The sequence below is a fragment of the Protobothrops mucrosquamatus genome, unplaced genomic scaffold (assembly GCF_001527695.2).
Source record: "Protobothrops mucrosquamatus isolate PMUCROS unplaced genomic scaffold, P.Mucros_1.0 scaffold4307, whole genome shotgun sequence".
In the NCBI taxonomy this organism is placed as follows: domain Eukaryota; kingdom Metazoa; phylum Chordata; class Lepidosauria; order Squamata; family Viperidae; genus Protobothrops; species Protobothrops mucrosquamatus.
Genome location: NW_015390221.1, coordinates 30,458 through 44,713, shown reverse-complemented (window position 1 = coordinate 44,713; position 14,256 = coordinate 30,458). Strand labels below are relative to the sequence as shown.

Sequence of the window (14,256 nt, the reverse complement as noted above, 5' to 3'; positions counted from 1 at the left end):
GGTCTCTCTTTCATATACTGTATATAACCCAACCTTTTTCTTAATCCAAGCCAAGTGGATTAGTTTCTAACTTTTTCTAATACGGTAGTAAAACTTTCCAACCTATAAATTAATGCACCCAAATTAGATCAGTTTCAATTACTAAGCCACAATGGAATCGGGTGGAGATTGTAAATAAGTCAGGAAGGTACATTCTTGTGAGAGTTCTAGAAAGATTCCATAGGGAAAATGTTGCACTAAATATCCCCAGCCCAGAGATTAACAGGGACCTCAAGTGTTGGCATGGTATATTCATCACGTCTACTGGGACTCAATCTCTTTTGAATGCAGCTGAGCAACTTGTATGTACCTTTGGCCCAACGGGGGAAAACTGCCTGAAGTAGACACCAGGAAAGCAGAGCTCTTGGGATTCAGAGATGCCTAGGAAGAAAACAAAACAACAGGTAGAGTCACAGGGAAAGGGGTTTGTGAATGGGAGAGAGGTAGAAATCCACAGGTGATCCGGAAGGGGACACAGGGAAACCACAACTAAAGGTGGTGCACGGAACAAACCAGCATTATATCTCTATCAGGAAAATTAGCATTACCAATTCTACCCAAGCGAAATGCTTTCTACTGAACATCCATCACAATAATATACTTCCCATAAATAAATAAAAAGTTCTGAATGCTCAAACTAGAACAGCGGTTCTCACCCTTTGGGTCGCGACCCCATTTGGGGTCGATCGACCATTTCACGGGGGTCGCCAAGCAAGGCTGTCCGCCATTTTTTCCCCCTTTTCCGGCAGGTGCCTTACCTCCCTTGGGCTGGGCCAGCTGGTGGTCGGCCTGCTCTGTCTCTGCCGCTTGCCAGCTACGCCTCGGCCGGCGCAGGGGGTGGAACCATGCATGCGCGGCGCTCCCGGGCAGGGAAAGTCCTCGACTTACGACCGGTTGGGTAGTCCTCGACTTACAACCGGTTTAGTCCTCGACTTACGACCGGTTGGGGGGTCACGGCATTAAAAAGGTTGAGAACCATTGAACTAGAAGCTCATGGCAGGTTTGGAAGAGGCCATGAAATACCATGATGGCTCTCACCAGAGTTCCAGTGATTAGACAAGGTAGATTAACCCACATTGTGCTTAGCTCTGTCCTACCCAGGTCTATCTGGAAGCAGAATTACACTGCTTCAATATGGATACCATATGGATACCATATGTAACATGGTAATGTGTAATTATATACACCATGTGCACAATTTTTGCTGGTATACGAACTACAGAGTTTTTTCTATGCTCCGCAGAAGCACAAGACACCTTTAGTATGTGAACTTTCTAGTTTAATGCTTTGGACTCTGCTCTTTTGTCTTCCTTTGATTTGCAATGAATTAAAATATTTCTAGTTTCACCAGAAACTAAATGTTTCTGGTGGAAGTTGACACTGTAGACCAAGGCTTTTCAACCAGTGGTACGAGTACCACCTGTGGTACATTGCCACCTGGCAGGTGGTACGCGACCATCCTAGAAAAGTGGTAGCGGGGGAGGGGAATGAGCTGAACCGGTGGCAGCACCACACAAGCCTGAGCGAGAGATGGCTGGAGCTGCAGGGCTGTCAGGGCTCAGCGGAAGCGCCAGGATCAGTGCTGCTTTCCAGCTGATCGGCGCTTCTTCGGGGCTGTCAGGGCTCAGTGGAAGCACCAGTGGAAGCTCGGCGCTGATCTTGGTGCTTCTGCTGAGCCCTGAAGAAGCACCAATCAGCTGGAATGTTGCAGCATCTCCAGGGTCTTGTGATTTACATTCAGATGCCTAGCAACTGATTCATATTTATGATGGTCACAGTATCCCAGGGTCATGTGAAGTGACCAAAACATGCTGCAACCACCCAGCAGACAGGGGGAATAAAAACCAAACACCCCCCCACCCCACCCCCTGCCAATCCTCAATAGAAATGCTCACAACAATGAAAACCTCGGACAGGAGGAAGAGCGCAGCTGGGCGGGCAGGCAGGTGTCTTGCTCGGCTGTGGCTTGGGGGGCACTTTTTTCAGTGCCATTGTAATTTCGAACAGTCACTAAGCGAACTGTTGTAAGTCGAAGACTACCTGTACTTCATCACTTTTTTCCTTTTTTTATTTTTGGTCATCAAGTTTTTGACACCTTACTAGGCGACTGGTGGTACTCGGATGTTGCCATATCCTAAAAGTGGTACCATGGGTGAAAAGGTTGAAAAGCCCTGCTGTAGACAGCACCCAACTAGGGACAAAACCAAACTCAGAAACAGTGCCGCAGGAAGAGTCTGCAGGAAATATCCAAGGAAAGGCTATGATCCAGCTGTGCTAACCCATGGATGTATACTATTATTAAGCAAATTTATATGCCATCTGATACCCAGCCATTCTGGAAAGTACTATATGTGGATTTCGCTTTCTAAGGAGATACATTTCTTCATGAGTTTTCCCCAGTCACAAAGATAAAGCACTCACTCCTCCATAAACACAGCTGAATCGGATATCTCTTCCAAATCCAAAGAACAGTGTGATGAGCAACCACCTTGGGGGGCCTAATTCAAAAGATGTTACCCTCCAGTCTAAAAATTAAAAAGGAAAAAACCTTTATGCTTGGAAAAATATAGCCTTAAGCTGAGAAAATAAAATACTCTATATATCTTCCTTCCCATCTCACCTCGCATCAGCTTCTCTGCCAGGGCCAGCATGGGAACAGAGCAATCGACATTTATGTATTCCTTCAAGCTTTCGCCCCAAATGCTATGGGCTGCCCTAAGATGTAGAAAAAAGCAAAGATTAGATAGATAGATAGATAGATAGATAGATAGATAGATAGATAGATAGATAGATAGATAGATGATAGATAGATAGATAGATAGATAGACAGACAGACAGACAGACAGACAAAGATGGATGTAGACCAGTGGTTCTCAACCTTTTTAATGCCGCGACCCCCAACCGGTCATAAGTCGAGGACTAAACCACGCATGCCCGGGAGCGCCACGCATGCGTGGTTCCGCCCCCTGTGCCAGCCAAGGCGTAGCTGGCAAGCGGCAGAGACGGAGCAGGCCGACCACCAGCTGGCCCAGCTCAAGGGAGGTAAGGCACCCGCCGGAAAAGGGGGAAAAAATGGCGGACAGCCTTGCTTGGCGACCCCCGTGAAATGGTCGATCGACCCCAAATGGGGTCGCGACCCATAGGTTGAGAACCGCTGATGTAGACAGATAAGACACTCAGAGAGATAAAGTAGAATTTTAAGTGTATGAAGACATATTACCTCCCCATACCCCACCAGGTCCACTTCTGTTGGCTTTCTCCAATGGAACACTACTTGTCATACACATATTGCTTGAACTTCTTTTTCGCTAGCGGTGTTCCCCCCCTTATACTGACTACGGAGACCTGACTGCAGATTTCCCCCCCATTTTGGAAGCATTTCTACACATGATCCTCTTCAAAACAGATGGGATGCTCCACGGCCAGGATGTTCCCATTTAGGAAAACTAGGATCCCTAACCCAAACTTGCTCAGTTCACATGTGCAATGGCTGACTAAGCAGCATTCAGCCCCTTCAAAAAATTTTTTACGGTGAAGCCATAGCCAACAAAAGATCGCCATCCCCTCTCTTTCCCTTTGATTTTAAGGACTCACTCCCTCTATTAGGGAGATAAGCCACACTGCTGGCGTTGTGGAGAAGGGCTGTTTCTCTCTTCCAGGGGATTCTCACCAGCTGACAGCACCGGTACCGGAACCGAAATCTAGCAAAGTTTTGGGCTGGAANCTCGGACATTACCCCTGAATTGTATCTGAAGAGGGATGAGAGGGAAGAAAGGAGAGGAGAGAGAAAAGAGTAAAGGAGGGGAGAAGGAAGTAGGAAGGTTGGAGGAGAGAGTGGTGAAAGAGAAGAGGAGAGGAGAGGAAGAAGAGGGAAGTAGGGAAGAAAGAGAAGGAAGGGAGAAAGAAGGTAGAGAAGAAGGAGTAGGGATGCAGTGAAAGGGGAAATGGGCGAGCAACACCCAAAGTCATGTGTATGCATTTATTTCATTAAAGTATCTTATATATAAGAATGTAAAAAGAATGTATGTTAATATCTGATAAATATCACAGTATATGTATGGGGGAGAGTTTGGAAAAATAAAAAATAAATTAAAAAAATTTCTGCCAGCAAAACACACACACACACACACACACACAAAAAAAAGGGGGTCACTTTCTCAGTGTGAAGGACAGTATCATATTTGTCAAGCTTAATAAGGTAAGACATGATTCTGAAAACGATCTTAAGCTTTAAGTCGGGCAGAGATGTCATTCACTCATTTTCAAAAGAAAGAGAGGCTGCTGCAGTAAAGGCCCTGTTGATATCATCCCAATTTTAATAGCTAGAAATGAGCATCCACAGTAGAGGACAGGTTACCCTGATTATTCATGGCCAAAACTAATGGGAGTATAGGAATATTTTGGACTTCTAGACCTTATACACCTACTATAAAGCAACTGACTCCTTTCCTATCACATTTATACAGCTGAGTATAACCCTAACCCTAACCCTCAGCTATATTTGGTTCTGGAACATGAATATGTATTTCAATAGTAATTTTGGCTTATCCCAGTGGTGGCGAATCTATGGCAGGGGTGCCAGAGGCGGCACTCAGAGCTCTCTCTGTGGGCACGCATGCCATCGCCCCAGTCCTAAGCCTTCAGCTGGGTTTTATAAAACCTTTTCGCTTTAGGCCTCCGTCGCCGTGTACACACACAAAAAAAGGTTCAATTTCAACTTCTCACAGGAAAAAAAAGATCTTGCAAAGTTGGAATTGTTTGATTGAACTTTTTAGTCCCACCCAGTCTGCTGTTACCACAGCCACGCCCACCCAATGGGCCACGCCCACCCAATGGGCCACACCCACCCGGCACCTGACGATGCATAAGTGGGTTTTGGGTTGCAGTTTGGGCACTCGGTCTCTAAAAGGTTCGCCATCACTGGCTTAGTGACTGTTCAAAATTACAATGGCACTGAAAAAAGTGCTCCCCAAGCCACAGCTGAGCAAGACACCTGCCTGCCCGCCCAGCGACGCTCTTCCTCCTGTCCGAGGTTTTCATTGTTGTGAGCATTTCTGTTTAGGATTGGCAGTGGGGGTGGGGTGGGGGGGTGTTTGGTTTTTATCCCCCCCCCCATCTGCTGGATGGTTGCAGCAGGTTTTGGTCACTTCACATGACCCTGGGACACTGTGACCGTCATAAATATGATTCAGTTGCCAAGCATCTGAATGTAAATCACAAGACCCTGGAGATGCTGCAACATTCCAGCTGATTGGTGCTTCTTCAGGGCTCAGCAGAAGCACCAGGATCAGCGCCGAGCTTCCACTGGTGCTTCCACTGAACTCTGACAGCCCCAAAGAAGCGTCGATCAGCTGGAAAGCGGCACTGATCCTGGGGCTTCCGCTGAGCCCTGACAGCCCTGCAGCTCCAGCCATCTCTCGCTCAGGCTTGTGCAGTGATGTCACCGGTTCAGCTCATTCCCCTCCCCCGCTACCACTTTTCCAGGATGGTCGCGTACCACCTGCCAGGTGCCAATGTACCACAGGTGGTGCCTGTACCACTGGTTGAAAAGCCTTGGCCTAATGGACCTGCGTGACCTGGCGGCGGCAGGTGTGCCCACAGAGAGGGCTCTGAGTGCCGCCTCTGGCACGCGTGCCATAGGTTCGCCATCACTACACTAAGGGAACTGTTGTAAGTCGAGGACTACCTATACTTCATCATTTTTTTCCTTTTTTTTATTTTTGGTCATCAAGTTTTTGACACCTTGCTAGGTGACTGGTGATACTCGGAGGTTGCCATATCCTAAAAGTGGTACAATGGGTGAAAAGGTTGAAAAGCCCTGCCCTACGTCATCTTGCCCACTGCCCTCCAGAAGCTACAGCTGCAACTTACTTCTTGGAAAGCTCGGCTCACTGCTGCAAAGTTTGCATCCATCCGGGTGACCATGTACAGAAAGCTGAGCTCTTCAGTGTATCTTGAGAAAGAAAAAATTGCAATGGTGGTCAGTACAAAAACAGAAAGTTACACAAACACCACCCTCCCTCCCAGCTAAACAGAAGCCATCTAAGGTCACGAGAATAGGCACCATAAAATGGAGGCAAATAGCAGACATGTACAGAGCATAAAATGAAAAGTGATGTAGCTCTCATCCTGATGCTAAATACTTGGCTTTTCTCCCAGGCCTTGGAAGAGTGCTTCAGGAGCCCCTACCACTTTTTGTTTCATGGTACTGTTGTTTCCCCGAAAATAAGACCCGGGCTTTTTTTTTGGCCTCCAAAAGAGGTAGCAGGTCTTATTTTGGGGTGGGGGAGGTGTGTCTTTTCCATGGTCTCGCGGCAGCGGCACTGACAGCCCTGCCCAGCCAGCCCACTTCTACTGCGACCGCTTGTCGCCGCTTGTGTGCGTCGCCCCCGGCCTCCATTTCGCCGTCAGAGGCCTCGCAGAAAGGCCGCTACAGCCGAGAACCGAGCTATGGATTCAATCCATAGCTTGGTTCTTGGCTGTGGTGAAATGCAGGCCGGTGTCGATTCATGGGAGGCTTGGCTGCAACAGTAAGTGGGTGTGGGGCATGTGGGGCAGCTCCACTCCCCCATCCTAGCTTGATTTTTAGACATGTGCCTCATCCCAAAACTAGGGCTTATTTTTGGAGACGGGTTTATTATTAGGCTCACTCCCAAAAAAATCAAGCTAGGGCTTATTTTCAGGGTAGGTCTTGCTTTTGGGAAAATATGGTATAAAGAAGAGGTTTGTATTTTTTTAAGCATAAACAGCCAAAAGTTGTTCTGAAATCAGGCAGAATATAAATAATCATAACACCAACACCAATGACCACAATAATAGGAAGAAACTATATGAAAAGAAAAGCTAACGGACCTTTGTGATTCAAATAAATTAAAACAAGAAAGGTCAACTGAGTCATCCTCCAGAAATCAGGGTCCTGAGTTCTAGACACTCACTTCAACTCTTCCCAGTGGTAGGTGACTTTACGAAGAGCAGTCAAAATCTTTTGCTTCACCTTCTCATCCCTTTCATCCAGGGATCTATCTAAGAAAGATGTATGAGAACGTGTACTGGGATTATTGTTGCAAATTATTACATTTTCATCTCATCCTTTCTCAAGGACAGTGTAGTATACATCATCGCTCAGCCTCTTACCGGTCTATCTACACAATCAGCCCTGAGAGGTGGGATCAGGTAAGACTCAGTGATCAACCCAAGGCCACTCAGCAGGATGGTGGTGGGAATGGGGGGTGGGTTGGAATTCTGGCCCCTCTATTCCTGTTTTTTGGAGAAAATCCTGATTGAAAAATCAACTTTCCAACAGAATTTGTTTTTATTTGCTGGAGTCAGAGCCCAGCTTTTCTGCAGGGGCTCAGCAATTCCATAAGATAAACTATCTTGACAGAGAGAAACTGGGCAAATATCTCCATGTATTTTGTCGAAGTGAGGAAAGACTAACATTCTAATATTTCGAATTCATTGGATTTCCATCTTTATAGAAAAAGACTGACAAAAACAGCATTTCGTTGGAGATGCAATAAAGGATGGTGCTTCTTTAAAACATGTTTCTACAGCGTCCTATATTTGCCATGTTTGGGGGGGGGAAAGAAGTTGATTGTATAAGTTGTGCAAAGTAGTTGATTATATAAATTGTGCCACAAAATCTGAAATTTTGGGAGAATAATATTCTTTAGAATTACAGGTAGTCCGTGACTGACAACCATTTGTTTAGTGGCTGTTCAGAATTGCAACAGCATTGAAAAAAGTGACTTGTGACCGTTTTGCACCTTTATGGCCGTTGCGCCACCCCGTCAACGCTGCAAATACTGTATATTCTTGCTTTGACAATATGCAGAACTGTCTAGTATTTTTATAGTTAAACCAGGCAACAGGGAAAAAAGGAGGAGAATAAGGATAGCCCGGGAAAAAGAAACGGGAAGTAAATCACATCTTCCAAGTTGATTGGAAGATGTGAACCATGACCCCAAAATAAAGGGGGGGGAATGCTTAGAATGTATATGCGTAACGGAAAAGAAGCCAGACCTAAGCATTTCCACCATGCTGTACTGACGTCTCTGTAACCTTAATAAATGCTTTTAGGAGAAAATATGCCTGAAAGTCCTTTTAAGTGTTTCGTTAATCAGACACATGACACCCCCATGTGCACATGATCAAAATTCAGACGCTTGGCAACTGGCATGCATTTATGACAGCGGCACCATCCCTTGGTTATGTAATCACCATTTGTAACCTTCCCAGCTGGCTTCCAATAAGCAAAGTCAATGGATTCGCTTGATGACAGAATGATTCATTTAATAATTGCAGTGATTTGCTCAACAACTATGGCAAGAAAGGTCATAAAATGGGGGGAAACTCATTTAATAAGTGTCTTGCTTAGAAACGGAAAATTTGGGCTCAATTACAGTGTAAGTCAATGAGTACCTGTATATACGAAATGCATGGACAACGTAACAGATTCTCTGCATACCTTCCTATGGCCAAAAAGCTAATATTGCAGCATTGGAAATATAAATGAATGGCTCAATTCACTCAATGGATTGAGGACCTGACTGCACTTGTCACCTGTGAGCTGATTGCCTAGAGCAGAGATGTCAAACACAAGGCCTGGGGGGGCGGATGCGGCCCGCGAAGTGGTTTCATGTGGCCCGCGAAGCCATCCTGGAAACAGTGAGGGAACCGGCCCCCTCTGCCTTGGCCCTGGCCGGCCGGGAGCCAATGTACAATTTTGTGGTGGCCATCTATGCTGAAACGCATTCAGTCTTAGCTCCACAAGGCCGTCTAGAAACAGCAAGGAACCAGCCCCTGTTGTGTCGGCCCCGCCCCCTGGGTGCATGCTGGGGAGGTGTTACCCTTTGTGAGGAATGAAGAAATGGACCATGCCTTGGCGCTTGCCCCGGTCCCACCCCCTTCTGCCAGAGACCCTCAGATCTGTCCCACACCTGCCCAGGCCCCCACAGGCACCCTTGACGCGAGCGATGTAGAGCTGGCCACGCCCACCCAGTAGGCCACACCCACCCTGGCCGCACCCACCTGCCCCCCCCCGAGGGCAACCGCAATGCTGATGTGGCCCTCAATGAAATTGAGTTTGACACCCCTGGCCTAGAGACATAGTCTTTGTATAGACAAGTACAAAGAAATACAAGACTCATTTATATAGAATTCAGATTAAAAAGACATATAAATGTATTAAACATGCATACATAAATGCTGTTTGCACTAGACAGTTATACATAGAATTATAACTGTTTATTGTTATAATGGTTTATCGTACTATTTTGTAATATTTCTTTCCCCATTATTTCATATCTAACTATTCCGTAGTGGTGCAGAGCGATCAGAATGCAGTATTACAGGCTAACTCACTGCTCACTGCCAGGAGTTTGATTCTGACCGGCTCAGCCTTCTGAGGTTGGTAAAATGAGAACTCAGTGTTGGAGGCAACATGCTAACTCTTTAACTGCTTAGAGAGGGCTGTAAAGCACTCTGAAGTGGTATATAAGTCTAAGTGCTATCACTATTCCTCAAGTTTTCTTTCAGTTCTCCCATCTCTTTTTTTTAACTATCCTGTATATTTCTGATATCTTATTTTCAATAAAAAAAATAAAAAGTGTGGTTGCTCCGGTTTTCTGTCTATCATCCACATCCCACTTTCACCTTTCTGCTGGACCAGGACTTCTGCATCCTTCCTCAGCTTCTGTTCCAGGAGTTGTGCTTTTCTATGCAGATCCTTAAATTCTACTGGACGTTTGCGGCTCCAGAGGTAGTTGCTAAAAGACTCAGACTTCTTCTCCAGATCACGTATGAGGGATTCTGGGAGAAAGAACAAGACTCATGACAGAAATCAAAGAAGTTGGGCTCTATGATAGCTATTAAACCTAAAAAGCATCCCAGAAGACAATGGTAAACCAATTCCATGTGGTTGCTAATGAAACTATATGGATATACATCCATAGAATTGTGCTCAATGTAAGAATATCTTGATGGATGTCTTTTGCAACTGAATACATTTGGTACATGTGAGAGATGTACTGCATGAGAGGGACCAGATTAAGATTTAAATGAAAGAACAGAGAAATAATACTCTCCAAACTGAAAAAGTAGGATCACGGAATTCACCCTGTCATTTCAATTTCAGAAACAGCAGCATTTAAGCAAATCACAATGGAGATTAAGCAAACTCATTGCCTGCAATGGACGGGGTTGTTTTGCCAGAAACTGGAACTAAACACTCGCTTCTGGCAAAAAACATTGTAAATTGTGATCATGAGACTGCAATATGCTGCAAACAACCATAAATGTGGGACAGTGGCCAAGCACCAAAAATGTAATCACATGACCGCTGGGGGGGGGAGCCATTGGAATTTCAATTATAATCTGAATTGTGAAAGTACTTTTGTGGGGGGGTCCATTGTAATGTTGAATGGTTGCTAAGCAACCAGTCATAAATCCAGGACCACCTGTAGCATCCCTTCAACCAAGACACCAGCCAATATACTCAGACAATCCAAACTTTAATGAGTTTTACTCACGGGCTACCCAAAAGGAAACTGCTTGCACTAATTCAGGCGGAAGCTTCAAACATTTGAGATGGAGGATGCCTGGGTGTTTTCGGTGAGGAACGTTATTCAGGAAATTTGAAGAATTATCTACTTGAGAAACATTGGGAAAAATGGTCGCCAACCTCTGAGCAAGGAGACAAATAAGAAAAAATTAGAGCAGAGTTTTAAGATTTAATCATAGATAGCCAAATCCCAAAATGGCTAAAATCATGTAGGACTACAGGTAGTCCCCAACTTATGACCACAGTTGAACCCAAAATTTCTGTTGCTAAGCAAGACAGTTAAGTGAGTTTTGCTCCATTTTATGACCTTTCTTGCCACAGCTGTTTAGCAAATCACTGTAGTTGGTAAGTTAGTAACACAGTTGTTAAGTGAATCTGGCTTCCCCATTGACTTTGCTTGTCAGAAGGTTGCAAAAGTTATCACATGATCCTGGGACACTGCAGTCATCATATGAGCCAGTTGTCAAGTGTCTGAATTTTGATCATGTGACCATGGGGATGCCACAATACTGGTAAGTGTAAAAAACAGTCATAAGTCATTTTTTTCAGTGTGCTTGTAACTTCAAATGGTCACTAAATGAAAGGTTGTTAAGTCAAGGACTACCTGTACAAGGTTCTTTCTAAAATGCAGCTGTCACAAGAATATGCAGACTTTAATTTTCTGGTTTTCCAATGTGTCATAGGTCACACATATTGACTTTGCTAAAATAGAAATAATGAACGTTATTATTTGGCACTTTTGAAATCACAGCAAGTTACTGTAGGTGGTTCTATTTATGATTAGAGTATAACTGTATTCCTTGAATTAAAGCCAGCTAGCCACATTGCTATGTTTCTGGAACAAAAGCTAAAACTGATTTTTGTTCTCATAAGAAATTGCCTTTCTGGGATGATTGTTATTTAACAGGCAAAAGCGTGGGGATAGGTTGACAAATTGGGGCTGAAAATAGTTCATACCCAAATCTACTTATTAACTATTAAGACTTCTGAAGTTGTGAAAAGAATAATTACTCGTTGAAAGCACTGAATGGCAAAATATTTATTTAGAACATTTACTACAGCCTTAATTTGGATCTGAAGCACTAATAGCCTTGGACATACCAATGACCTTATTTTTATTATTTCAAGTTACATAGCCGTCCACCTCAAATTCACGTCTCTAGGTAGCTAACATCAATCAAAATCTAGGTTGAGCATCTTAGGGAGGTTTTTTTTTTTTTTCCAAGAGGCTGTACCAACTACTCAGTTTTATGAATTGAAGGATCAATTTTAATATTAGACTATAATTGAAAACATACCATCAATATAATTTTTTATATTTCATATTTCTTAACCACCCATCTGCCTCAAGACGCATGGCATATAACTAAGTCCAAAAGAACATTAGAACAAGATTGCTGGTAGAAATATGAGATTAACATATTTCACAGCTCCTACATTTAATTGAGCCCTTTATGATTACCCTCAACATCATTCAGGTATGTATCTATTTATTTTTACAAATAACTCAAGATGGCCAACATCCAACACACCTTCCACCTCCTATTTTCCCCATAATAACCCTCGGAGGTGAACTAGGCTGGCTTTCATCCTAAGGAGGGACTAGAACTCACTGTCTCCCAGTTTCTAGTAGTTCTCATGAAACTATTAATAATTATAATTAATAATTATTTAATACATTAATATCCCAACTTTTCTCAAAAAAGAATAGACGTGAACCAGATTTCCATGGCCGATTTGCTTTCAAATTGGGGGTCTCCCCACCTCTCAGCCATCACTTCCAAACTAGCGCCTTCACTGAAGGATGGACTAAAAAGCCCATCAGCCACAACCTCGCCTTATCTCACTACATCGTTTTGCGGTAGAAATACCCACATGGTGTGTACCGCTTGTTCCCTTTTAACGGTTATTATCTGTACAGTCCTAATTACCGGTAATTGGGACTAAGAGTCCCTGCTTTTGAATTAATTCGAATTGCATACCATTCGCTTTAATCCAGATTAAAACTCACTGGAGCCCGCCCGTTCCCCCTTCGCCTGAGCAGTTACAGTAATCATAACATAGAATGACCAAACAGAGAGAGAGAGAGAGAAATAATAATAAAAAAGTCTCACTCTGACTATTAAAGAAGTAAAACCAGCGTGCGCGCCCGCTATTCGTAAATGTTTCATTGCCGCCATCTTTAGAAGGAACTTGTTGCTCAACGCGCAGGCGCAATATTAGACCCGCCCCCTGGAAATTCATCGCGGCCGCCATCTTGGGAAGGGATCGAAGAAAGACGCAGAAAGGTTCCTGCGCGTCTATCTCGCTCTCATTGCCTTGCTACTTGGGGGAGGGGCGGCCAGAATACTTCCCGAACGGCTGATTGGTTGTCGAACCACCTTTGCGTCATCAACAAGCTTCCGCGGGCGGGCAAATGGATTTATTTGCATAAGGCTTTCAGATTGGTTGACCTGATACTTTCAGGCCGTATATCCCGGGCCGTCATTTGCAAGAAGCGCGCAATTTATTTCAGGCTGATTTGGAGAAAATTCGAAAAAAGTGTTTTTTTCTTCAACAGATGTGCACGAAGGAAACGGGAGGGGGGCGGGAAATATCAGTTTCCCTCCTCGTTTTCTTTGCATCTGGGAGGAAGAAGACTCTTTTTGAAATAATTCAAGATAATAAATAATAATAATAAATAAATAATAAATATATTTAATAAATAAATAAATAACAATAAATTTAAAAAAGGAAACAAAAAGGATCCAGGAAACTACAAGACCTATCAGCCTGACCTCAATACCTGGGAAGATCTTGGAAAAGTTAATCAAGCAACGAATCAGTGAACACCTAGAGCAGGCATGTCAAACTGCTGGCCTGCGGGCTGGATGCATCACTTTGAAACTGAAGGAAGTAAAAGTTATTCTTTTATAAAATTGTAGAAAAATAATTGTAGAAATGTAATGCCAATATATGAGACTGTCTATTTAACACAAATGTAACACTGTAACACAAATGTAGTAATGCACTGCCAAATGTGTGAGAAAGTTTGTTCAATATTTCCTGCCTAAAAGTTCTCAGGACACAGGAACTTACACTTTGAGTAGAAATCCTACTATCAAAGAGGGGGATTTTGACCCTAGGTGAAAATTACAAATAAACAAGATAACAGCAGATGGGTGGAAGAGCTCAGGATGACTTTAAGTACAACTTCAAAGTACATATATATAAAGATGAAAGAGCTTCTCAGATGTGTAGGGTATAAAATGAAAAACTTGAAACCAGGCCAGTGTGCTCCTGGAAATCCAATCCATAGGGAAGGATTCAGGAGGCCCATTTGCAAACGCTCCTCTCTTCTATATTTCTTTTTCTTTTCTTTTTATTCTTTTTATGTTATTCTCCAATAAACCTTTGTTTTGTTAACCAGACTTGTCTTCGTATTGTGAGTATCAAAATTTGGAGTTTTTACATCTCACAAAACCGTGCCTGCTGACAATGGGGAAAAAGTCGCGATATGTCGCAAGTTTGATATGCCTGACCTAGAGGCAAAGTCATTACCAAAAGCAACATGGGTTTGTCAAAACAGATCATGCTAGACAAATCTTATTTCATTCTTTGATCAGGTGACAAAATTAGTGGACCAGAGGAATGTTGTGGATATAATTTACTTGTAC

At 43.7% G+C, this 14,256-nt stretch overlaps 1 protein-coding gene across 1 annotated transcript; it reads right to left on the bottom strand.

Annotated features, from left to right (window-relative positions):
- Positions 1-349: 349 nt before the first annotated feature.
- Positions 350-12,784, bottom strand: LOC107298820 (methyltransferase-like protein 17, mitochondrial; the record flags this gene model as incomplete). Its single annotated transcript, XM_015828184.1, is given in 8 exon segments — positions 350-420; positions 2,660-2,754; positions 3,710-3,788; positions 5,907-5,992; positions 6,975-7,062; positions 9,694-9,849; positions 10,569-10,722; positions 12,715-12,784. Coding segments are annotated over 8 exon segments (795 nt in total), but the record flags the coding sequence as incomplete, so codon positions are not given.
- Positions 12,785-14,256: the final 1,472 nt, after the last annotated feature.